Source organism: Gallus gallus, chromosome 6 (assembly GCF_016699485.2).
Source record: "Gallus gallus isolate bGalGal1 chromosome 6, bGalGal1.mat.broiler.GRCg7b, whole genome shotgun sequence".
NCBI lineage: Eukaryota > Metazoa > Chordata > Aves > Galliformes > Phasianidae > Gallus > Gallus gallus.
In genome coordinates this window covers 23,467,614-23,493,193 of record NC_052537.1, presented here as the reverse complement: position 1 = coordinate 23,493,193, position 25,580 = coordinate 23,467,614, and the positions used below count along the sequence as shown (strand labels likewise).

Below are 25,580 nucleotides of genomic sequence, written 5' to 3'. Positions count from 1 at the left end.
TACGGGCGGGTCCGGCTCAGCTCTGCCGCCAGGGGTGGGGGGTGGGGGAGCGAAGCCGTGCCGCAGGGGCTACGGGGCTCTGGTGGAAGGGTTCGGCCCGCGGAGCAGCTGTGCAGAGGAGGGGAAGAGTTGGTGAAATGGCTTATTTATGGCATTTTATTCCCACGCAATAAAAGGCGAAGGGAGATGAAGCCCGGTGGGATCCTAATGGCTTTTCCTGGCAACTGGAGGCTTCCGGCACAAGGCTTTTCTGGGGGGTGGGGAGAAGATCTGAAGTTGCGAGGGTGGTGAGCAGCCCAAAAGGCGCTTTGGAACGGAAACGCTGACGGAGGGGTAACGGGGACCGGGGTGCAGCGGGGGGGACCAACCCATCCCTGCTCCTTGCAGTGCAGGCACAAGAGCGGATTGATCTCTGGCCGTACGCCTCTGAACACGCGGATGGGAAGGCAATATCCTGCTCCAGCACACAGCACGGGGAGCAGAGGGCTCGAGTAGATCTCTGAGCAGGAAAGGGAGCAGCCTGGTGCACCCTCTTAGGGAAGAAGCTGCATTGAAACAGCCCGCTTCAATGGGGTGAACTCACTCCGCAGCCCTGGGCTGAAGCTGGCTCTGCTCCTACCGCAGAGGCCACCTGCCCGGAGCAGCACGTGTGGCAGGCAGGAAGAGCCGATTCAACAAAAACACGACTGAATTGGGCTGAGGAGCTGCCCCAGGTCCCAGGAAAAGAGAAGAGCTCACCCGCTGCCGGTTACACAAGCACACGTAGGCTGCCTGTGAGCTCGTGTGCTCCTGCGGCAGCTGCTCCCCGCAGCCATCTGGCTGCCTGCACAGCAGAGGGACGGGCGCTGCCTGCAGCACGCTCCTAGGGCAGGGAAGGCAAGGACGTTTCTGCTCCGTGCTTCCCCATAGGAAAAACTCCCAGGGCAACAGCAGGATCTGAACCATCTCCCAGGCTGAGAGGAGATGTGCAAGGGATGCACACAGCTTTCCCTTCCCTCGGCTCACCCACTACGCCCAGAACGCATTGAGGAGCAAGGCGAGCATGATCCCCTATGAGAGAGAAGATGCACCACTCTTCCAGTCGGAATCCTACACACCGAAATATACACAAAGGAACATGATTCCCCCTCCCCCCAGAATAAAAAGTCAGCACCGAAGCCTTAAGGACTCAGCCATCCCTTAAGCTGCACGTTACACAACCACGCAATATCCTGAGCCAGGAGGAGCACAGCCAAACAAATACCTGCAGACTGAGGTCCGGCGGGCAGAGCGGCTTTGGGGACAGCGCCTCCCACATCCATCTCCTGCAAAGAAGATGCAGAAGTAGGACCCATCCCATCCCATCCCATCCCCAGTGCATTTCCCACAGTGCCGACTGAACACCTACGAGCACCTGGCAGCAAAAGCCTGACCTGCTCCGGGCTGTAGGTCTGCAGGCAAAGGCATAAGAGAGCAATGCAGTGCATCCTGTTTTCTTTGACAGCTGATCCCGAGGGCTTCCAGCACACGGCACGGTGCGGTGCTCACTGCCGACCCACTTCTGGTTCGCAGACCTCATACACAAAAGACACGTTTCTTATTTACATTCACTTCTCAATTTTTATTCTATTTCTTGCATGGTCTTCAAATACAGTTGTACAGGTCTTCCCCCCCCCCCCCCCCCCCCCCCTTTCCTGCTACAGATACTGTTGATCTAAAAACAGATTAACGAAAGTGGCATTCCAACCTTAATGAAAAGTCTTAACCATGAAAGATATGTCAACATATCACTTTACAATCCTAGAATGATGGCATTGGCCTGACATTCCCATAGGCTTATACAATTAACTTTTATAATAATAACAAAGTCATAGGAAGAGAAACTGTGGCAGCTCCTTAAAAGCCAGAAATAAGGCCACGAGCATCCTATGCTGTAATGCTATGAACCCAGATAAAAGAAGTTGACTCCGGTATCCATGAAGAAACAAAACAAAAAACCTCTCCCGTCTGATAAACCAAGGTGTCAGCTACTCAACATGCATTCAAAGCTGTATAAAAGCTAGTGGCATTCAGCTCTGACTGACATGAAATCCCACAGAACAACCCCGTACCTCTCTCTAAAAATGAAATGAACTTATTTCAACTTAAATATTTTCGCTACCGCATTAAAATAAAGGTTCACATTCTGCAAAGGAAAAAAAACCAAAGTCCTGCATGTGACTGCAGCAGAAGGCCGAGCACCGCATCTCCTTACAGGCTGCAGCCAACATCACTGCAGTCTTAATGCCGTTCATTATAGGTTGTGTAACTTCGGTGCAGCTGGAAGCTCGTGTAAGGAACCCAACTTCCTTCGTGCACCGCTGAAATAACGCAGGGAATCAAAGAAGGAAGGTTAAGACGACCGCAGGTGAAAGAAATGTGGTGCTGCGATGTTGGCCATGCACTCCTCTGTGACACTGGGACTGCTACGACACCCCGATGTCACCAATGCTGTAAGCACCTCGCTATGCTATCAGATCCCACCGCACGCTGGTTCCACCACGTAGCCCAAGTGTCAGACCTGGCTAAGAACACCGAGGTCTTGTAACATTTAAAAATAGGTAACCATTTAAATAACGAGTAAAAATGTGCTTGTTGTGGCATTTCTTCTAGAAAAGTTATTGGATACAAATGTGCAGGACTTGAAGACCCTGATTTAATCGAACCAGAATGAAAGGGCTTTGAAACACGGTGAGTGTTCCAAGGACAAATCCCAGCTGTGGGCCAGCTCTCCCCCTCTATCTTCCACCCACAGTTCTGTACTAACGCCACCAAAAGTAACAGGTTCAGCAGCCCGCCCTGTGAATTGCTGCTTCTGCCCCAGGAGAATGATGGTACAGCCTTGAGCTGCGGGAGCTCGGCAGGAAACCAACTGCCACGTGAAGGAAGGATCCTTGGGATCAGCACTCCTTACCCAAGATGCTCACTTTCTAGCCCTGGACGTGAGGCACAGTTAAAAAAAAGAAGTCAGTGCTGAGGACAGATTTGCTCTCCATCGTGGTTTTACGTTATTCAAAAGTGCCATCTTGGACCTATATCCTTTCACTTTTTAAAAGAAAAAGTTACAAAAACTGGTAAACAAAAAGTTAGTCGGCATACGGCTAAGTTTATATACACTGAAATTTACAGGTTTGTCATTAAGTGACTTCTGCCACGGACCACTGCGCATTTGTCCCTAACAAAGCACAAAGCTTGAACCAATGGTCGTTAGAAGTGACAATGGGTCATTGCTTTATCAACAAGCATAAAGATAGTCAAAAATAGAACTGTAACTACTTATCTTTACATTTGCTGATTGACATAAGTAACCCCTCCCATTCCTGCAACTTCCAGTTGCACATCCTGCTCTATGACATAGAAACAAAACTGCATCTTTATAGATACTTCCTTCTAGCAGCCACTTTCCTGCTGATACTCAAACACACAACTGTTGTCAACCACAACGCTGATTCAGAAGGATTCCTCCAGGAAGCTATATAGTCCATGCAAGGTTCCTTGGCACTTCACACAAGACCAGGAGAGGACAAAGATTCTCTTGTTAAAATGGTGTTTTCAGCAGCATTATCCTCTTCCAACAAATCAGTCTGAATGCGTGATGGGCGATTTTCACATAGTCCCCTCTCCCAAGCTGGCTTATTGCTGGCTTTGTTCAGCTAGACCATATGAAGATCCCCACCACTACCCGCCCAGATGTTAAGGGACTACAGCACTGGAACAGTTTGCTGTTGAGCACTTCAAAGGCTTCTTCCAAGGATAACTACATCCTTTGGAAATCCTTCCATTTTAGCAATTTCAAAACAGCCCAGCTTGCTGTAGAATTCCAGGATTCTTTTATCATCTGGCCTCACTTCACAAAAAGCCCCACGGGAGCCTGGAGAGGAAGAAGAGGGACAAAAACAGTGAGAGAGAAATACTGTAAGAGGGCAGTTGGGTACTACAGTCCCCGTCTATTTCAGCATCTAAACCCAATTAAATCACTGATTCAATTCTATAAGCAGCACAGTACCCAAAAGAGACCAGATTTATGGCAACACAGCCATCCAATCCCTAAAGGGGCTACACATCACAGAGATCTTGTCAGCATGAACAAACCATATCCCTCAGAAGATCTCTAATTTCACATAAAAGCATCTCGAAACCCTGAATGTTGGCGCAGAAAAAAGGCACTACAGGAAGGTACCAAATTGTGCAAAGACCTGTGAACCTCACATGTGCAGTAAGGCAGGTGGCCAACTACTTTCCCATACTGAAGGTTTTGGTAATTATTCACCAGTGCACACTTCCACGTGTAAGAAAAGCACCACCACCACTGCCAGCAGAGAAAATATAAGCATTTACACATTGTTCAAGATGGCAGTGAAAGCACACATTTTTCTCAGTTCTTCCTGTTTTCTAGTTTGCAGGCTGACGGCTAAAGCTAAAAGCTACCTTTAGTGAAGACAGCAGCAAAAGTTAATTATAAAAGACTTCTGAATGGCTATTTACCTCAGTCTAGAGTGCCACCTATGGCAGACCTAACACGTAATTACAACGCCAGGCATTGTGAGTGCAATAAGCTTACCATTAGCCTTTAGAGAAGAGAGCAGGCAGGCCATCATGCTTTTGGCCACACTTGGATCTGTCACTTTTTTGTGGATATCAATCTTTATCAAAGATGGGAAGTTGGCAAGGAACGATTCTGGCAATACTTCTTGTTCTTCGTGGAAGCTTAGCATTATTTTCTGAAAAGAATATGAGAATCAGATATTCAGTCTTTGTTCAGCTTCTTATTTTCATTCATTTTCAAGGGAGGTTGCTCTGCTCACAAAATACACCTCTAAAAAGCACACTTTTCAACTACACCTGACAGTCATGGGTGGTTGTAGCCCTAAGCTTCCTATCCTCCCTGAAATCCTTCAACTCACAGCAGCCTGGAAGAATCTCTAGTGTTTATGCAGTTATCTAGACTATTTGCCCCAAAGCCAAATCTGAAATACACTAATCATACCACCTGCTGGTTGCAGAATTTTAAAACCATTACATGCCCAAGTAAACAAGCTACCTGACTTTGTATAACTGAAAGCTGCCATCGTAACAACCAGAACTGGGGCTCCATCACACAAGGAACCTTAATGTTAGCAGGCCAAGTCAGGGTTTTTTCAGGTCAAGCTTAGACACTTTACTTTCAAATCTATCATCTGCTATCTCCCACACTCCTTCAGTGATAGACCAGGTCTCTGCTCAATGTTACTACTTCAGACTGGTTGAACCATTTCAGGTTCAGAACCAGGCCTGGTCCTCTGACTTTAACACAGCTATAGCATGCACAACCCCCCAGAACGTATTCAGAGCTAGCCATGCTGGTACCAAGCACCAAGGCAAAGGCAAACATTACAACACAACACTCAAAAGGCTGGATTTTTCCTTTGTGAAAGAAAACATCCCATTGGAGTTTGGGCCTCAAGAAGTAGTTAAGTAAACTAAGAAACAACTGAATCATCTGAGATGTCAAATGCTCAAAGAAGTATGGAACAGAAGCTTTTCAAACTAAAGCAGAGACAGATTATTAAAAGGTAAGAGGTCCATAAAGGAACTCTTTATTCTGTGGAATAAAAAAAAGAAAAGAAAAGCTACAAAACTTTTCCCTACTGACCTTCAATGGCAACAGCTCCTAAGCAACTTACTGAATGTTCAAAACTTTCCATCAAAAGGCTAAGTGGAGAACAACCCACAGCATCTACCTCAATAGCAAGTACAAAAACCTCCTCTGCACTCCAGGGAACATCCTTCAACACCCATAGGCTTGAGAAACAGACTTTTTCTGAAGTATTGTACTAGAAACAGAAATCCTGGGTTAACAAACCAACAGCTAAAAGTGTTCATAGACCTCTGGATGACAAAGCTAGTTTAATAGCACAACGTACCGCCTGCTTTCTCTTCCCCTGAAGTTTGGCTTTAAACATCTGGAAATCAAAACTTCTCCTTTTTGGACCTACTAGAGCTTTGCTACGCTTTGTTACTGGTATCCTTATACACACGTGAGCTTGCCTTCAAAATACAGATTTTCTTATGCAGTTAAGAGCAATAAACTGCACAAATGTAGAAGAATGAAGTCAAAGACCTACAGACTGTAGACTTAACTTTAGCTCCACTTCAGTAACGGAAGTGAGCTATTAGGTCACATTGCCTAGCTACACCCAATCCAGAACGCACGCATTTGAAAAGAAGAATGTTTGCTGCAAGGCTGTTTTTTTTAAACCTCTTCTACACAAACAACACAACTGGCCAGAGGCCACAGAATGAATTACCATCAGGAGCTAGTGACTGGGATACCATTCTACACCACTTACACCTATCACACCACACAAATAGTTCACAGATTTTAAGTGAAAAAGCAACGCAGTTCTTGATGTTTGCCACGCTTCAACCAATGTGGCTGTCAGACCTGAACCTCATGTGCATGAGGACACCGATGTCGCATTCTGCAGAACAGAAATGCTACTTCATTTTCATCAAAACACAGTTCACTTTAATTTAAATGTTTGCTCTTGATTTGAAAGCTCCCACCACTTAGCAGTCCCAAAAAGCCTCTGTGTACTTACTGCATCAATTACTAGTAAGTACACCTGGAAGACACATTATGACACACAGCTGTATCTGACACATAGTGAGTACTTTTAGTACCAGCATCTAAGGTGTCAGATACTATGTTCAAAGACAGCAGAAAGGTATTAAAATTAAATTACAAAAGCTTAAAATCAAAAGAAGTACAAAGGACTGCATTTGAAAGAAAGAAGGAAGCAACTCAGCGTAAAGTTCCAGTCTCACATGTGATACCAACCTCTGCCTCAGACAGCTCCTTGTCACTATTTGGTTTAGTATATTTTTCTTGCATGAAAGGGATCCAAGACATTTTGCATTTCTTAATGAAAGGAGTCACATCAACCGTTCCCAAAGCATAGCCACATATGCCATCCTCATCTTCCAAGACAAAGCAGTAATCCAGGCTGAGGGTGAGTAGACCTCCTACTAACCTGCAGGAAGTAACCAAATTCAGTCAAAAGAAGGTCCCATCGAACAGGCACACTTTGTGTATTCAGGATGAAGCTGAGGTCACCCAAAGAAGTGACAAAGTTCTCCAGCAGTGTAAATAAATTCTTACAGTGCATCAATTAACAGACAGATCAGCTGTCAAAACTCAGTGATGAGCATCAATAGTTCAGGATCCCCACAGTTTAATTCTATATAGCCTACAGTTCTGACTCATCACACAAACTTTCTTCACCTTTTGCTCTCAATATTCCCACTGCCATTACCCTCCTGCTCATATCTTTTTTGAGACCAGTTAGACACCCTTTCTTAAATACCTTCCTGTCCCTCACAGAGAAGCTTCTTTACGAAGTTCTACCTGAAATACACACCCAAGACACAGCAGAATACTCTAAGTCGCTCACTCTGCAGCTCAAGATTTAATGCTTTTTCAATTTTTTTTTTTAATTTTTGAACTTCCATCTTACTTGTCATTGCTTTAAAATGTTGGTGCAGGTAGACTGTAAGATGTGTTTCACAAATAATAAGAATCAATGCAGTTGTCTGGCATGCTAGTCCTCAAAAAGTCTTTCAATTACCTGAAGAACCACACTATGTTTAAAAAAAAAATACCAGAATGTCACCACACATACCCATGAAGTACTTTCACAACATCTGATGTGGTACTATGATGCATGAGTTTCTTAACAAATATTTCACCTCAATCTTTTTTTCTAACAGCTCACCGCACGTGACCAGAGCACTGGGACACAACTATTAATAGGATCTTTCTGAAGTCAAAATTTCAATTTCTTAATGATCACAGATGGCTTTTTTGCTTACTTAAGGCAGAAGTTTTGCATTCTGCACACATACACTAAAAAACTCAAACTGTCAGAGTTTGACACTCAAAGTGTCACAACATCATCCTTCACAACCACTTCTGTCAGTTCACTCATTTCTAAAACATACTTGTCTCCAATTAAGTCTGGTAAACTATGGAAAGGTTGATCAGCTCCATCAGCGTACATTTCTCTGCAGATCTTATACACGGATGCCTAGGAAGAGAGGAGAGATCAAGTCATAAAACTCAAAAGTGAACAACTTTGTTTTAGAGACATTTCATTAACAGCTCCACTGTGAGCCAGTACTGACAGGACTGAAGTTACACCAAACAGGAGTACATATCTCTAAGAAAGGATCGGTTCTTCCCCCCTTCCTCCCCCCACTACAGCTATCTCACAGTTGCCTGTCAGAAATACTGGTTATGTTCAGGGGAAGGAAAAGAAAAACTGGAGGCCAACTTTCTGCACGTTTCTACACCTGGAGATTAACCCTGAAGGCTAGTTTCTAAACTTCCACTGGAAGTCACTATAACCTCAATAACAAGGTTGCTTTTCAAAACCTTCAATTTTTAATTGCAACAAATTTAACCTCCGAAGGATGGGTACATCCTCCCGCTGAAACGCTTTTAGCTGCACCTCTTTAAAGAGATAACCTGTATCAGTCACATTTTAAGTTAGAAAAAAAGAAATAGTCTCTCGTGGCTTTCTAAGAAATCAGATTTAGATCTGTGTTAAGGTATTGAAAAGGGCTCCCTTGCTATCTGTGAGAACACCAAAGGACAGAAGCAGCAGATAAAGAACAAGTCTTCACACGATGGCTCTATCTGCCTGACTGGCTTCAGAAGTTGGGATTCAGTTAAGCTGCTAGATACTTAAGTTTCAAATAAAACACATTTCAACTCTTTACAAAAGCAAGTTTAAGGTACAATAATCTTGATGTTGTTTAAACTACATTCATAAGGGCTGCTAACTGTTGACACAGCAAGTATTCTTCTTGCCAAAACAGTATGGACCCAGGAGACATAGGGAAAAAAATTCCTCTATCATTGAAGATTAATATAAAATCCCCAGTTCCAAAGTATCAAATGCTCCAAAACAGATTTGACAGCAATCCTTCAAAAAAAATTGGTCAGGAAAATTCACATTTGTAGATAAAGCAATAAAACCAGCTGAAACATCACCCTTTTACAACTACATTTTGAGATGCAATATCAGCTCAAAGTTCTCAGAGCTACACAAGCAGAACATACCAGGAATTACCAGAATAATTACTGGGTGAACAGGTACACACACCCACCTCTACAGCTATACCACTGCACATGCTCCCACTGCAAGAATTCCACTATCAGCAGGGAATCATTTTAACCCACTGCTGAGAAACATGGAAGGCATCACACAAAGAAAAAGGGGGGTGGGAGACTGCAATCATGCTGTGGGTCTAACTGTACTGCAGCAGAGTAGGCTGTTAAATCATAGGCAAATCACTTATCCTCCATTCTCCTATAGCTTGCATTTGTTTTCTGCAAGATACTGGAAGACCTTTTCATGAGAGCATGAAGGGACTCAGGAGGAATCAGTGTTGCCACAGAAGGAAATACATCAATAAGAACAACGAAAGGCAGAAGCAGTTACCTCATCTTTGGGGAAGTAGGGTCTTATGGTGTACACCTTGGAAGTGGGCGTTAAAGGAGGCGGTTGAAAAAAGAGGTCATTTGCCCCATCAATAGGCAGCAAACGCTGTGAAAACAAAATACTTAATATGAGTGCATGAACAAGATCCCAAGACTCTTGGGCGTGCACTGCAGACTTCCAAATTAACATTTGCTACTTGCAGGCACCCCAGAAGAAGGTGGGGTTGGTAGGCTTTACAAATGCAAAGACCTTACTTGAATAGAAAATATCCAATTGGTGTTTTGGAATATGCAATTGAAAATGCACATTAAAAGCTCGCTTATCTTATCTACTTTAAAATACTTTTACCAATCGTATCTACACTGCCTCTGTATAAGAACACAGAATGTCAGGAGGAAAGGTTTGGTCTGAAGAGGGTTAACTGGCCAGAGGAGACGCTTTATCCCAAAAGCAATGCGCTGACTCTATTTGCTGCGCGCAGAGCACCTGTGAGGGGGGAAAAGTATAGCACCTGAAAAATCCATGAACAAATTCGAATGTGGTATAAACAGATTTTAGAACAGATTTTAGAGCATTTGCCAATTGAAATCTTTCCAATCAAACACATTACTGCTTTATTTAGTGATACAGATTTTCATTGCGCTCTCTCTCTTTTGCTCATGGAATTCCCATCGGTAGACAAGCATGCGCGCATTGTGCAATTGCGGGCGCAGATAAAAATGCTGTGCGACCTGCAAAGAAACAATGTGAAATGTACAACTAAAGCCGCTGCGCTTCGCGTGCGCGTGGGACAGGCAGCATCTCCTTGAGAAATTACTGTAGAAATGGGAGGAAAATTATTTTAAACCAAGCTGTAAGGCTAATGGGCTTTGGACCAGAAAGCCTTCGGCAGACCAATCCTTCCAGACCTCTGATGTGCAACAAAAGGTTTCTCATAAAACAAAGAAAATGTCATTCAGTTGTGAAGTCATATTGATACCTGGAACTCTCCTGCTAGACCACCTCTAAAGGCCCAGGGTTCTTGGTCTCCACTTAAGAACTGTGCTGAAGATTGACTACGACACCCTGTTGAGATCAGATCCAAGCGGAGAACGTTACGAGAAGGGGGATTTCCTGGGTGTCTTACATGTCCAAAAAGCTAACACACACTTGTGGAAAAAGCTCTCTAACTGAGCTATAATCCAGGGCTTCAGGAGAGGCTGTAATAATATACGACTTATAAAGATTTTGTGCTCATGCACCAACTGCAGTATTTCAAGTTTACAGTCTCAAGTAACAGATGAGTTTAAGAACAGGAGGTGCCTGAGACAGCACACCTCCAGACACTCCAGACCAGACACAAGAATGCTGCCACGTGCAATTACAGAAGCCCGCCAGGCTTTCTGCACATTCTTCTGTTTGTCCACTTGTGGCAGAAGTATCTGGTTCATCTACAAGAAGAGGACATCTTGGATGCTGCTTGACTCAATAGCTACTATTGCAAATACAAGCAGTTGAAGAACAAATAAATTCCATTATCACAGCCTCTTGAAAGAAACTGGACCTTTCTGAAGTCACATTTTATTAATTGACATTTCTACTCTTGTCAGAAAACTAGGACTGGCAATATGTGCAAACAGTTTGGAACAGTTAAGATAGCCAGGACAGCTGTATGAAACAGCATTCTTGCAAGAGACTGAATAGATTTACATAATCCAGGCCATACCTTCACAGTGCCACTGGTATGTTAATGAACTAAGCCGTGAGTTAATTCTAGTTCACACTAACTAGTACACCCTGTCTGTCACAGGTGATACTAGCTCTGCTTCTTTAGCATCTCAGTTTTTCCTCTTCAAGCATATCAGAGGCATCAGGGTTCCTACTGATCAGTCACAAGAGACCCATCAACATTCTTAGCTTTAAAGTAAAAAAGCTTTCATGAGCCATTTGACTTTTTACACTGTTCCACTAGCAAGATGCCACGGCCTTCAATAACTAACATGACAGCTCTGTTAGGAGGAAAAAAGTGCAGGATCTGGAATGGAGATTACCCGCCTAGTTTTCTGACAAGATGAGCAGCGCAAATATTCTTTTCCTTTTGTAGACAGCAGTCTAACTCCTGTTCAAGTAACAGTCCCAGATCAGTACAGACACATGTGTTGTGCTAGTCAGAGAGTCCCAAAGTGTGCCAAGTTTGACATTCATTACAATTTAGTAATACACCACGTTCAATGCAAACTACCCTAAGCACAGTAAATATCAGAAATGATCCAAGCATCAGAATTTGAATTTGGCCAGCTCCCAAGTTTTAGCATTCTTACAAAAATATACTCTTCTCGTGGAAATTTAGTCAATAACTTGGAAGACAGTATCTGCCTCTCCTTTGAGACTACAACTTAACTAGCACTTCCAATTATTACAGTAAAGAGCTGTGTGAATGAAGAGCTGTATAAACAAAAAACATAGTTAATGCCTTAGTCGCTGCGCAAATGTGACTTCAGTTCATGCCTATCACACATCTAATCTATCTGAGCTGCCTCACAGACAAAACCTGTCCATTTTAATTAATTAATGACGACGCGCTGTGAACATCTGGCGCTGTCCATCCAATAGCAGTAGAAACTTGTGCTGAAGATTCTCCCATCTGTACACAATGGGGAAGAAGACAATAAAAGTCATTAGTAATCCATAGTACTGTACAGCCACACTAATTTAAGGGACTGAATGCTAGCTGGACTTGGGAGGAGAGGTGAAAATGAACATTCAGCAGACCATTGAGCACACCATCATGAAAACTGATTTGTTTGGATTTGGATATACCTGGCTTTACGTATGTTTACACTTGACAAAACACAAGCTAAGGACAAAAATATCTCCTCTCACAGAAGCATTATTAGTTTAAGGCTACTCGACTGTAAACACCCAACTCCTACAGTGAATTTTTCAACTCTCTAATGCCAGTCACGATACTGGAAAGAACAAGGCCAAAATCACAGAGCTAATATCTATAAATATTTCATTCTTGAAGGCAATTCTAAAGTATTTGATGCATTTAAGGACTTGAAACCAAATTTACAGGGACATGTGGAAACTAGAAACAATTTCATCTGAAATAAGGGAATGCAACAGGTAGCTAATGAAGTTGTAATGTAAGCTGGGCCCTCGATGTTTTGAGGTCACAAGAAACTGTGTTCTCTTTACAGAGAGTGGGTCTAGAGTTTTTAACAGAATAAGTTATCAAAAAGAGCATTCTTTCCAGTTAAATGTCAACATACAGCAAGGATAGTAAAGCTGGGGGAGTGGTGTCACACTAGTCTTAAAACCACACACACTAAGGCTTTTCTGCAGCATTTGGCAGAGATGTTAATACAGTACAATTCTGCCAAGCTCTCCTCTGTATTTTACATAAGGTAGTCCTAAAAGCTCATCTTCGTTATTCACCATACACTTAAGGATCACTTATTTAATAAGCACATCCACAGGAAGCTTCTAAGTAGGGCCCGACTTGATGTCTTAACAAGTCTTCTGTGTCTCTACTTAAAACTGTCAGTATTTAAGACTACGGTTTAACAATCCAAACACTTGCATTTGACCAAGGTTGTGCAATGGTTAACCACCGTGAGGCTTGTGACAGCTACAAAACGTGTGACAAGAGACCATCAGCTTTGCTGCCTGCTGTGTACGTCAAGCAAGTCCACAGCATATTCCTTACAGCTGGATTGAAACCTGAAAGTGAAATGAGGTCACTAGAATTACCCAGGCCATGCTGGTGCTATCTGCCAACTTCAGATCCCTCAAAAGTCTTTTAGGAAAAAAAAAAAACCAAACCAAAAAGTGTTTCCAGATCAGCTTACACCTCAGACTAAATCAGTCAAGAGAACTCCAATTTCCACCCACTGTCAGAACAATAATTAAAAAAAAAAAAACAACAAAAAAGCAATTTGGAAAGTGTTTCAAGAAAATAATTTTGCACCAGAATAGCCTTACGCTAAAGCTCGCATGCGCACAGGGCTGGGAGGATCAGCTTCCTCTTGGCCAGGCCCATTTAAAGGTCACTTCTGGAATTGTTCTGTTGAAGACAGCAACAGTGTTATCAAGACAGAGCAAGCAGCAGGTGGCTGATGTGGTCACATTTCGTAGCGTCATTTCCAATCATATACCAGGGTACCCAAGGAGTTATGGGGCTCAGTCCAGTGTGCATTCAGTCAAGAATAAGTTAAAGTCAACACTTACGTGTCAGATGAGATTCAAGTTTCATTAGCCCAAGAAGAAAAATTAAGGTCTCCAATCTTAAACATCCAGCAGACATCGCTTTAATCCCAAAGCAAATTCACAGCAAGCACCGATTCACATAGTGAGATAAGAAAACCTTTAAAACAGGGTCAAACCAGACCCCATATCCAAGAAAACATATTTGCGTAACGCTTTGTTTTCCCCGTGGGCTAATTAAAAACACAAAAAAGATACTCTATCTGGGATTATAATGGCTCCCAATGCACCTACCTAACCATTGCACAAAAGATTTCACCATTGACATTATACTCTTGATATCCCAGACGTAGGAGTACATATCATAAAGGATTGTTCTGTTGGCACAATTGGAGAGGCGAGTGAACATTCCCATCACCAAGCTGCACATCTCTTCAAACTTAGCTGCTCGGTTACGCCATTCTTCTATCTATGGATGGAGGGAAAAGATCCACAAGATCAAACACTGCTTTCTAGGGAGACAAGTACTCTAAATAGGAACGATGACCACACAATTCCATACTTGGAACCACCGCACCACGCGTGACTCACAAGTCTCTACTGCTCTTAGAAGTGAAGCCAGTACAGGGATCACTGTTCAAATGCAGACACTACAGGGCTTAAAACCGTAAATTCCACTGGATGAACAAAAGTTATTGTCATCTGTGGTTAAGTTACACACTACCTTAAGCTTCTAGGAAATGAAACACCCATCTCGATTTCAGAAAACAGGCAACATTGCTCAGGATTCTGATTTAAAAAGAGAGAAACAAGCTTAAGTCACACTCACTTTTTCAGCATCCTTTCCTTTGCAGTTAACACTGACAACACTGCTATTTGCTCTAAGCCACTGGAATTCTCTCAACATCTGTGCACCTTTGGGCCCATGTTCATATGGGAGATAAAACAAGTCAGCAAGAAGCTGCAAGTCCTCTAATGTCACTGGTTCTACTGCATAGAGTGGTTTTTCATTTGGCCCAGGCAGAAATTGTTCTTTGTTAATTTGTTCATCAGTCTGCATAGGGGCAATATCACTACCAGAGTCCTCCTGCATAGACATCTCTGGGGACTTTGATTCAGCTATGCTCTCCTTATCAGTATCCATTGGCTTTAACTCTTCTGTCATCTTTGCTTCAGCAATATCTGTCAATATCTGATTAGCATTCTTGTCCGCATCATCTTGTTTTTCCACAACCATGTCCATTGGCTCTTCATCACATTGCTTCTTCTCTTCCTCCTTTACCAAGGCTGGTGACTCGCTGCTCAGTGCTGCGCCTTGACTCATGATGGGTTCCTGGTAAACTGTGGTAACCACAGTTGCTGCATTTAAAGACGACGGTGCCACCAGAGGCCCTACGTCCCCTACAGCAGTTTTAGCTCCGCTGTGGGCCACTTGCCTACCTGAGGATAAGAAGAAACAAGTTTAAAATTTTCAATATCAGCTAACAAACATTCAAATCAGCAACTTCTGCAAATCATAGATGATTCTGTTGTCATGGCAGCCAATTATATAGCTTCCTCCTGGCATTTCGCTTGTTCACATCTGTCACTGTAATTCTAACTACAAACTTCACATTTTGGCAAGTTTCCCCTTCAGATAAGCACTAAGCAAAAATAGGGGGTTCAAAAAATGAGTTAACATGCACTGCCAGCAGTATTTTTGACTATAATAGCAATCTAAAAAGCTTTTCAAGTTAACTTTTTCCCTCTGCATTAACTGACTTGTTATTCAGACTAGGCTTTAAAATAAAAGGACAGATGCTTAAATACTTCAACCACAAAAACAACCTGAACAAAACTGAGATATTCAAGACCCAAATGGAAAAGGTCTTAGGCAATTTGTTCTAGCCAGCCCTGCTTGAGCAAAGGACTTGGCTAAGGTGATCTTAGAGGTCCTTTCCAACACAAACAATTCTGTGAAAGCGGAGGAAAGTGACACTACCACTCCTCATCCAATGTTTCTGCCACAGCTGAGTTTTAGAGAGATCTGAAGTGCTACAGTAGTTAGTCTACAACTACACAGAGTAGAGCTGGGAGTCGGGAGAAGAGATTCTTCCACTCCACCAGCAGCTATAAGAGAAGGCCACTCTGACCACCCCCAAAACCCATGTTTGAGGGAAATAGATTTTACCTCTGATCTCAAGCTCCCAGTGCTACAAGAGGAAAGGTGTACAATGCTGGAAGGAACCCAAATGGTTTCTGTAGACAGAAACTCAGAAAAACAAAGCCAGCTGAAAACAACTGGAAGAACATGGACTCTTCTGGGGCAGCATTATTTTTTGCAGCAATCTAACAGCCCCCTAAAAAAATTCTTCCTATTCTCTCAGGTCCCACAGAAATCTAGTAACAACTGCTGGGACTGACAAGTTTCAGACTCTTTCCTGTCTTAGATCAGAAATGCCAGAGGACCATCCTGCTTCAAGGATGCTTCTGCTGATCAGCTGAGTCACTAAAGGCACACTGCAGAATACCAAGCACTCTTCCTTCTTTATTAGGGTTTCCCCAGTAAGTAAGGTAATAAGTACTTCTACAGACTGCCAAGATCTGTAAAATAGTTTTAATCTAAGTGCAAGTACTGAACATGTAATCACATTTTCTTTCCAACCCCATAATGATACCAAACCAAGCTCACTGCTGTATTGCTGAGGTACTCCGAACTCCTGAAGCCATTCAGTTAAGGCTAATTTCAGGGCCATTTGTGGGCTGTAGAGAACATCTGTTTCAATATCTTCATCGCTCCCTTCATTTTCCAGTTTGATCTGGATAGAAACTGTACTGTCTTCAGTATCAGCTACAGAGAGAAGTTTATTTAAAAAAAAGTCACGTAAGTTTCATCTAAAATAAAGAGATGTTAGACAAGGCACTCAAGAACTCTGTCTTACTTTACAAAGAAGGACAAAAAATTAAAACCTAATTGTACAAAACTGAAAGCAATGGTCACTATCAACATCAGCACACAAACAGTACACAGAAATTACACGTTACGACATTGAGTTATTATTTTGATCTGATCTGCTTCTATCCCAATGTAATCAAATCCATGGACACTTGTGTCAAGTACAAACCACAAAACTGTTTTTATTGATTTCCTGAGATCTATCTGTAGCACATGCTATTAGACTTGAGATGCATCTGTGGTTGCATAAAAAGTACTTTCAGTAAATAATCTGGATGCTTGCTGTTTTTTTGGGTAACTGTCCTTTACTTCCAGGACAGAAAATGCTAGGCTACCCTAAAAATAACTAATATAAGGATGTATAACTAATATAAGGAACATTTAGAATAATTTAAAAAAAACAATGAAAAACCAGTGTAAGTTGCATAGTTAAACACATGCCCCAGCAAAGAGGTACTCATACTTACTCATCACAACATCTTTTCTCACTCCATTCATGTTAGACTTGTACCAGGTTGCAAGTGTGTGAATAGCAACATAATTGGCTTCAAATTCACAGTTTGGATTGGTCAGAACTCCCTTTAGTCGAGGGATGAGCTCAGTTGACCGACCTTTGTAAGGGCCAAGAAAAAGCCTCTTTTGATCATAATCATTAGCGTGAATGTTGTCCCAGATAACTGGTGCTCTCCTGATGATCTTAGAAACTTCTTCAATGGACTCTACTGGAATGTCTTTGGATACAACTTTCGGACCTACGAGTGAAATGAGACCATCAGAGTGCTTTCAATATGCGTGAGGATTCACACTTCTCACATCAAATAGTTGGATGTGTGTGTTTTTTTTAATTTTATTTCTTACTGAATACTTATGATAAATAACTTGGAACACCAACACTGTATTTAAAAAAAAAAATGCTACTTTACCTGTCCATAACACATCGATGCCAGGAAGCAGTTTTTCTCCTACAGTTCGTAAATATGGAGACTGAGCAACATTTGGGTAACAGAAAGTTCCACAGTATTCTGCAAAGGAAAAGAGAATGCTGCTTACTAGAAAGACATACAGATATGACAACACACTATCGCTTGAGAAGAGAATCTTGAAAGTTAACCTCCAAATTCCCAATAGTCTAAATTAGAAGGGCATTACACAATGCTAAGCAAAACATCAGAAAGCAAGAGTACAGCATTTAAAATTATTCAATGTCAAGAATTTAGAAGAAAATAGAAGTCAAGGTTACTGCACACAACATGCAAGAGAAGTAGAAAGCATTGGACTAATTATAGAGTGCTAATAACCAAAAATCTTAAAAGCAGAGCATATGATTTGTTAAAAGAAGCCTGCAACAGAACCAGAACTATTACAGGCAAGGGGATAAACAAAGTAATTCACAATCGTAACAGATACCAATCTAAGTTTTCATTCTAACAACCCACACCAACAAACAGTGATACTGTCTCCATTACAATGAAATATTCTTACAAGTGTTAGATAAAGCTTAGAATTAAAAAACAAAAAGCCCACAAAGCAATGATCAACTGACTTTGAGAGTCATCTGATACTTCAGATTTTTAAAAAAGGCAACTCAACAATGAATAAAAATGAGCAATCTTCCTAAACCAGATACCACTGAAAGAAGTGAGCACAGGAAGTATAGTATCTCTATTTTAAGAAAACTCCAGGAAACTAATAGCTAGCCCAGACTTTGGTACAAATCGAACAGAAGTCCTCATTTAATCTAATTTTTAGTTCTTGAGCTGTTCCATCAAGCTGCTTCTTTGCTCTGCAATCAACTTTTCAGAGATGCATAGGTTTGGCAAAACCTCTACATACAAATTACTTGAACCTTTCTTTATTCTTCAAATGACTCCCAAAATACTGCCTAAAGTGACAATGAGATATTAAAACAACTTTTCTAACAGTAAGATCCTATTGTTTAAGGCTGAACTAAAGGATTCATCTTGTTTTACCTGTAGGACAGAAAAGGAATGTGTCTGGTTCTCCTAGATATTGGTAAATTTCATTTGTTATGGATACTTGAGCATGAGCAAAGGAACTAAACACTTCTTTGTCTGCTGCACACATGTTGTGGTCAATATCATCAAACAGCAGGGCAAAAGATCTGCAGCCAAACTGGGAAACCTAACACAAGAAACAAGAGTGAAAGTTATTATTATTTTTACTCATGCAATTTTCAAGATCTAAACTATCTTTACAACAGGATAAAACATTTTAAAAATTAGGGAAAAGTACATGAGGAATTATGCTTCAGCTTATAAACCTGCAAGAAGGAAAAGCTATGAGAACAGGAAAGAGAAGGTAGGTAAGACAAGACAGGCCTGTTATCTATTTACAATGAGCATTTGTCTCTGATGCACCGCTCTGCTTTCCTCAAAGCTGCTTCTGAAGACCTTCTATCTGTTCCAGTTCCTACAACAAAGTTGACTTCACCAGACAGGCAGCTGGGAAAGAGTTAACTAACACTACCACAGCATTTGGACAAAGGAGAGCAGTTAATTATGGGAACAAAAAAAAGATGTATACATGTCAGATCTACTACCAAAAGATTTATTGTGGACAAGGGTTCTTGCATTGGAAATGCATCTTAGCTTCAAGATCCTAAAATACCCTCAGGACAACATTCCAAGAACAGCCTTCTAAAATCAGCCTAAAATCAGATAGCAGATTTTTTATTATTTTTTTTTTTTATCTAGATGATCAATGGTCACTTCTGCAATGCAACCTGAACACATCCATTCAAACTGTTCACTGAGGCACCCTAGTAAAGTAAGCAGCTAGTAAAGCATACAAGAGCAAGCACGGTACTGAAGCGTTTTAAGTTAAGTAGGACCACAGCTGCAGGAAGTTCATATCACATTTACCTGATCCAGCTTGCGTTTCAACGTGGATACTTCTTTGGGATTTGAGAAAGTGATGTCAAGTCCAGGTGAGATTGCATAGATGAACTCTATTTCATGTTCACGTGCAGCTGATATTAGAGTCATTAGCTGCTCTGGAAATCAAATTCAAATATCTCAGAAGGATTCAACAAGAAACAGCTTCATAGCCATACGTAAATAACACACTGTAGATGCCTGTGCTACCATAACAATAAAAATAATAAACCAAGGAATTTGCACAAATTCTGAAATAAAAAAACCCAGCTAAAAATGATTTCAATGACAAACGAGGATGAAGTCTGTTGTTACAGCACACATATCAACAGTTCTACAACTACCACCTGTTTTTTCAACATCTGTCACACACACCAAAACAATCCCATGTAGGAATCAGCTACCTCACCATTCATACTACACATCACTGCAGCTTGCTGCACATTAAAAGGGTCCTTTTTAAATATCACAGGACAGAAGTAGTTGCTTTAAGAAACAAACTTCAAATTTAATCTTACATACAGTGAAGAAAATTAGTTCTAGAACATCTAATACTGTCTGTTATTTGAAGTTCCTTCACAGTACCCTCTAAATTAAACTTCTGCAGTGATTCATAGTGGCATCCAACAAGGATTATTTAATTTCAAGTAGGTATCACTTTTCCCTGGGAAAACAATAATCCCAGAAGCCAGTAAGACACTGCAGCATCTGTAGAAGTCAGAGGTGGATAAAAAGCCTCGCATCACCTTTTACACAGACCTTTCATGTTCTGACTAGCCATAAGCTGCTTTTCTAACCTGTGCTCACATAAAAGGCCATACTATTTTTTCCTCCTCCTTTTATTTTATATTTTTAGTGAAGCAAATCATTCTGCTCCATAGAGGATGGCTCAGGAGATCAAGGAAGGAACACTTCTAAACAACCTTTCCCATGAACAAAGAGGGGGGGAGAGAAATAATTATAAGACAAAGCCTTAAAAGCAATTTTAGAAGAAGTTATCCAAGGAGTTATAGTTAAGAGAAGCAAATCCATGCTTGTACTAAAACTCCCTTAAATACAGCTGCAGGGTATTAAGAACAGGTCTCAACGCATATTTGGAACTGGCTGCTGTGATTACATACACAGGCCTACAGAGCAATGACCAATTTATTTAAACAAATCATAGAATCATAGAATGGCCTGGGTTGAAAAGGACCCCAAGGATTGAGTTCGGTCCCCCTGCTATGTGCAGTGTCGCCCACCACTAAACCAGGCTGCCCAGAGCCACATCCAGCCTGGCCTTCAATGGCTCCAGGGATGGGGCATCCACAACCTTCTTGGGCAACCTGTTCCAGTGCGTCACCACCCTCTGGGGGAAAAACTTCCTCCTAATATCTCCTAAATTTACTCATCGAAAGCACAGAGTGGAAACAGAAGTAATTACCTGCTTCTTCCACAGAGTACATTTCCCGCCAGAACATCCTGTGCTTGTAGTCATCCTTTGGAGCATACAGGTATGTATTCAGTCCCCACTTCTGAAGCCTATGAGCACAGGATGAAAGCCTTAATTGCAAGAGCAAGCTACAGGTTCAGAAATTCTACGTTTTATTTGGTCTAATAGGGCTGGGGTTTTTTTTCTTTACACCCCTTCATTGAAGATTGTGTTATACTATCAAGTACACACTTGATATGGGACAAATTTGGTTTAAGAGAGACAGGACTGTGAATATGCATCTCCAGAATACAGATAGCATGCAAAAGGTTGCTCTAGGTTAAGCCCGAAAAGAATTTCTGTTCTAAGTGGAAGATCATGATTACATTACACTGGAATGTGCCGCAGAGAGAGGAAGCATGACTTGCCTTCTAAAAAGTTCTTTCCTCTGCTCCATAACCCAAGGTCTTCCATAAAAGCCTACAGGAAACGAGATCAAAGTTATCCAGTTAGATGTTAAATAATGCCTGCTCCATGAAACATAGTATTACAACCAACCATTCTCTCATTTTCTTCCTCTACCAATAAACTAATTCTGCTACATTCATCATGATGTTTCCCAAAGCAGAAAGAGAAGAAATTTAGCTTGACAGCATTAGAAAAATGTGATAAACCAAACAGATCTAAATTTAAAATGCAAATATAGCTTTTTAAATTTCTTACGATCCAAAGCCTGATAAATCTGGCCATTAAAGCAATTAATTTTCAGAACCCAAACAGAATTCCTGAGCACGTGCCCTTCACGAGTCAAGTCAGCATTATGGTAAGGGCAGACTGAAGAGTCATAACCAAACTGGGCTATTGCTCCAACCCCTGGAAAATACCTTCAATTGTAACAATACTGAAAATGCTTGATACTATTTAGCAGAATTAGAGCACTTAATTCCTCATACAGATTAGAATCCTACATACATACACATAGCATACAAATACATAGTGAGGAGGAGGATACGTAAGAAGTATGAAATCTTGAGCATTTTGTTGATTTAATTACCCCAATTAACAGGTTTCTTGTCCAAATGAACTCAGTTGATCTTTCACACAAGTGCCTACCTCTCCAAAAGCTAAGGCAGTCTTTGAGTAATCATATAAAAACACCTAGAGATTCTACAATAGCATATCTTCGAGGTCACTTCTACATGAATAGATTCTGGGTTTAATTCTACTCCTCCCAGTCAAAAAACATAACACTTGGATAAAAATAGAGAGTGCTTTTTAAAGTAAATTCACTTAGACCTCTGTGCAAACAGCCCAACCAGAAGGAGGCATTTCAAAACAAAGCTTCAGCCTGGCAGTCTGTGCAAAGACTGAGGACTAGAAGGACACCAACCAAATAAGCACATTTTCATCCACTCAGTGACAAATGACGCTCCTAATACCCAAAGCTCACAAGTTCCCACAGGACAACAGCTCAAAATGTGAACAGCATCTTCACTTTCAGAGCTATTCACCACTGTAAATACCTGTTCTTAAAGAAGCCAGAAAATGCCTGTCAAAGCTCATGCAATTGAAGCAATTTCTACATATTCACAAGTATTTCATTCACCCATTAAGTGATCCAAGATCATCTTAAGAAGTTTAAAACAGGCCCGAGTTCTCAGAATTAGTCTCCCAGGGAGTGATCTAAGACTAACTGGCACCACAACGTGGAAAAGCTGAGTAACTACTGCTTCTCACTGGAACTGTGAGGTGACAAATTGAGGATGGTGTAACAGAGGAACAAATGAGAGAACAGCTGCAATGCATGAATGCCTCTGAGACTGTTTCACCCAGAAAAAATTGCTCATTTTCACTAGTTACTTAATGCTGACTAACACTAGTCCGAGGAAGCTCAACCACTCACAAACAGAACAAGTAACTGCAGCGCCCAGTCACCACCACCCACATCTCGTAACTTGTTCAGAACACTTCTACTTGACCAACAATGCTGCTGCTTCAGACCTCGCAGCCTGGAGCAGAGCAGGGGCCTACTGCAAAAAAAAAAAAGAGACACGAAGAACAAGACAAGAGGATTAAACAGAAAACTGAAGGGAACATGCTAATCAGAACTGATACAGTACTCTTCCATCTGTCACTGCATTTCTTATATTACTGATGTCATCAGCTGATGACTATCCTTGGATCTCTCTATCTAGCTAAAATTGACCTGGTTTTGCATTACTCCCTCAAGACTGCGTGTCAGGTTCATACAAAGTCATGAGATCATGCCAAGTATTCATATCCCAGCTGCCACACTCTCCACCACTAAAAGCCAGGCCGGCTGTCCAGGAGAATGAGCACCATCACTGTGCATTCCAGAGCTTACATTTTATTACTCTCAAAATGGTGCATTCAATGGACCGTAAGTTCTTCACATTGAGTGCATTCCCAGTATACCTGCCTGATATTGCACTAATTTTTACCTCCTCTTCCTGCAAACCACCTGGACTCTGCTGCTCACTGCTGTAATTGTACGGTATCTCTAGGCTGTGTTAGCTGCTGCACTATGTAAGTATTTATCTTTGCTTCTAAAGTTCACCTGTTTTTCTCTTAACCTAATAATTCTCATGTTACTACAGAGACTGGTATTTCCTCCTGCTCCCACTCACCTCAGCCAACACAACTGCTGCTTTGTTTTTACACTCCCTTATTCCTTTTCTTCTGTACACAAATAAGGCTAAACAGATAACTCCCAGCTAACATTAGACTGCTTCACTGGGCAGGAGCCATTTTCTTGCCTCATTCTACAATGTAGTCAAGAACACCTATATTTATAGCAGCTGCTTCAAAATATATGCAAATGAGATCTACAGTGTAATTACAACACCCCCCCCGAAATGGTCATGGTGTACACACAGTGGTTTGCCACACTCCTGGATGAGCAGGTGATGCTGTGCTCAAGGCGTATCGTGAGACTGTGAGAAATGACGCAGTTACAATCTTTATTTCTGTCCACTACTACCTGTCTCCAAAGGATATTTCTCCATAGACAACTGTTTAATAACCAGCCCATCTCTCTCCACGCTGACTATATTTAAGCCGCTGCAATGCCACAAAGGAAAGGCATGAACTAGGCCTAGCACACATCACACAGCAATGTATGCTAGAGCCAAATGCTCCATTTCAGATAGGAACAAAAGACGTTCTGCAAGCAGGGCAGATACTGACTTTGATAAACCGCCCGTTTTGCTTCTCATCTGTTAACGCTTTTGTTCTCCTCCTGGAGAGTCGTTACAGGTACCAAAATAACAGCAGTCCACAGGAATTTAGAGGTATTCCAAGCCAGCTAATTAAGGAGGGAACAAAACATTCTTCTCGCTGGCTTTCAACCATCTACCTTAGCCAAATCAGCAAAAACGCACGTAAATTTTGTAGTTACAGAGTAATGGAAAAAGAGCCCCTCTCTTCTGAAGCTTCTGGAACAACTTAAGCCTTCGAAAAGAGCCTCTATAACAAATTAGGTAAAAAAAACATTCTCTGGCACTGTTAAAACGTTAAGCCGTAACACCGCAGGGCAGAGGGAGCATCTGATACTAATCGCAGAACAGATGTCTCCGCAGTCACCTATTCCCTACCCTAGAAACCGAACCTGAGCCCCCGGCGCGCGGGAGACGTGCGTGCAGGGGAGACAACCGCACAGGAGCGCTTCCTGTCTTCCCCGTCTCCTCCCCCTTTTAACACGCACCAGCAGGCGAGCCGCCGCGCCGCCCCGGCCTCCCTCAGGAATCCTCGGCCCGCCGTGGGTGCCAGGCCCGGCGAGCAGCTGCCAGCCCAGGGCGCTCCCCGCGAGCCAGCGGCTCCCAGCACGAGCCGCCCCGCCCGGCTCCCGCGGCTCTCCCCGCCCCCAGCCGCACACCGCCCCGCCGCCCGAGCGCAGGGCCGGGGGAGGAGACGTGCCCTGCTCCCCGCGGAGCCCCGCAGCCCCCCCCCCCCCCCCCTCCGAGCACGCGGCCCACACGGCCCCCGGGGACCCGGGCCTCCCCCGCCGGCGGCTCTCACCTTCCACCACGCCGCAGAGGAAGCGGCGGGAGCCCAGCGCCGTCTCCGTCTCCGTGTCGGTTTCCTCGCCTCCCGGGACGGGCCCCGTGGCGGCACCCGGCGGCTCCAGGGGAGCTCCGGGCACTCCGGCCGGGTTGGGGCTGCCCTGGGGCTCCTCCAAGGCCGCCTGCCCCTCCTTCTGCACCATCCTGCCGCCCGCCGCCAGGACCTCCGCTCGCCGGGCCGAGCCCCTTCTCCCCGCTGCCCGCGGCCCCTTTGTCTCCGCCGGCCCGGGCCGCCGCCGCCGCCGCTTCCTGTTTACGGGGCCCTGCGCCTGCGCGGCCAACCGGCCCCAACCGGTCCTCACCGCTCCGCCCGCAGCTCGGAGAGGCGCGGAAGCGCCGCCGCGGGGCCGAGGGAAGCCGGGAACGAGACGGGAGACCGCGGCCGAACGCCTCTTCCCGTCGCGCTGCCGGGAGCGCGCGGCTCGAACGGGAACAACGGGCTGAGGAGAGGCAGCTACCTCAGGGAACTGGCGGGCAGAGGGGAGAACCCGCCTACCGCGCGTGCGCGAAAGGCGGAAAAGAGCTCATCGCGCATGCTCAGAAGGCGGGCGGGGGGAGGGGGCGAGG

The 25,580-nt window shown here is 43.1% G+C and overlaps 1 protein-coding gene across 2 annotated transcripts; it reads right to left on the bottom strand.

Moving 5' to 3' along the window:
* Positions 1–1,576: 1,576 nt before the first annotated feature.
* Positions 1,577–25,512, bottom strand: MGEA5 (meningioma expressed antigen 5 (hyaluronidase)). Of its 2 annotated transcripts, NM_001389331.2 has the most exons (16): positions 24,970–25,512; positions 21,360–21,411; positions 20,944–21,041; positions 19,509–19,639; positions 18,597–18,768; positions 17,550–17,648; positions 17,094–17,378; positions 16,363–16,521; positions 14,521–15,131; positions 13,986–14,160; positions 10,483–10,568; positions 9,504–9,608; positions 7,999–8,084; positions 6,839–7,031; positions 4,580–4,739; positions 1,577–3,889 (listed from the first exon to the last, which is right to left on the bottom strand). In NM_001389331.2, exons 1-16 carry the CDS (start codon positions 25,154–25,156, stop codon positions 3,753–3,755), a joined length of 2,736 nt encoding a protein of 911 aa, NP_001376260.1. In that variant the 5' UTR covers positions 25,157–25,512; the 3' UTR covers positions 1,577–3,752. The 2 variants fall into 2 exon arrangements, 1 of the variants encoding a protein (NP_001376260.1); NR_171283.2 differs by lacking the exon at positions 10,483–10,568 and having other exon boundaries at positions 24,970–25,482.
* Between the last annotated feature and the right edge of the window lie 68 nt (positions 25,513–25,580).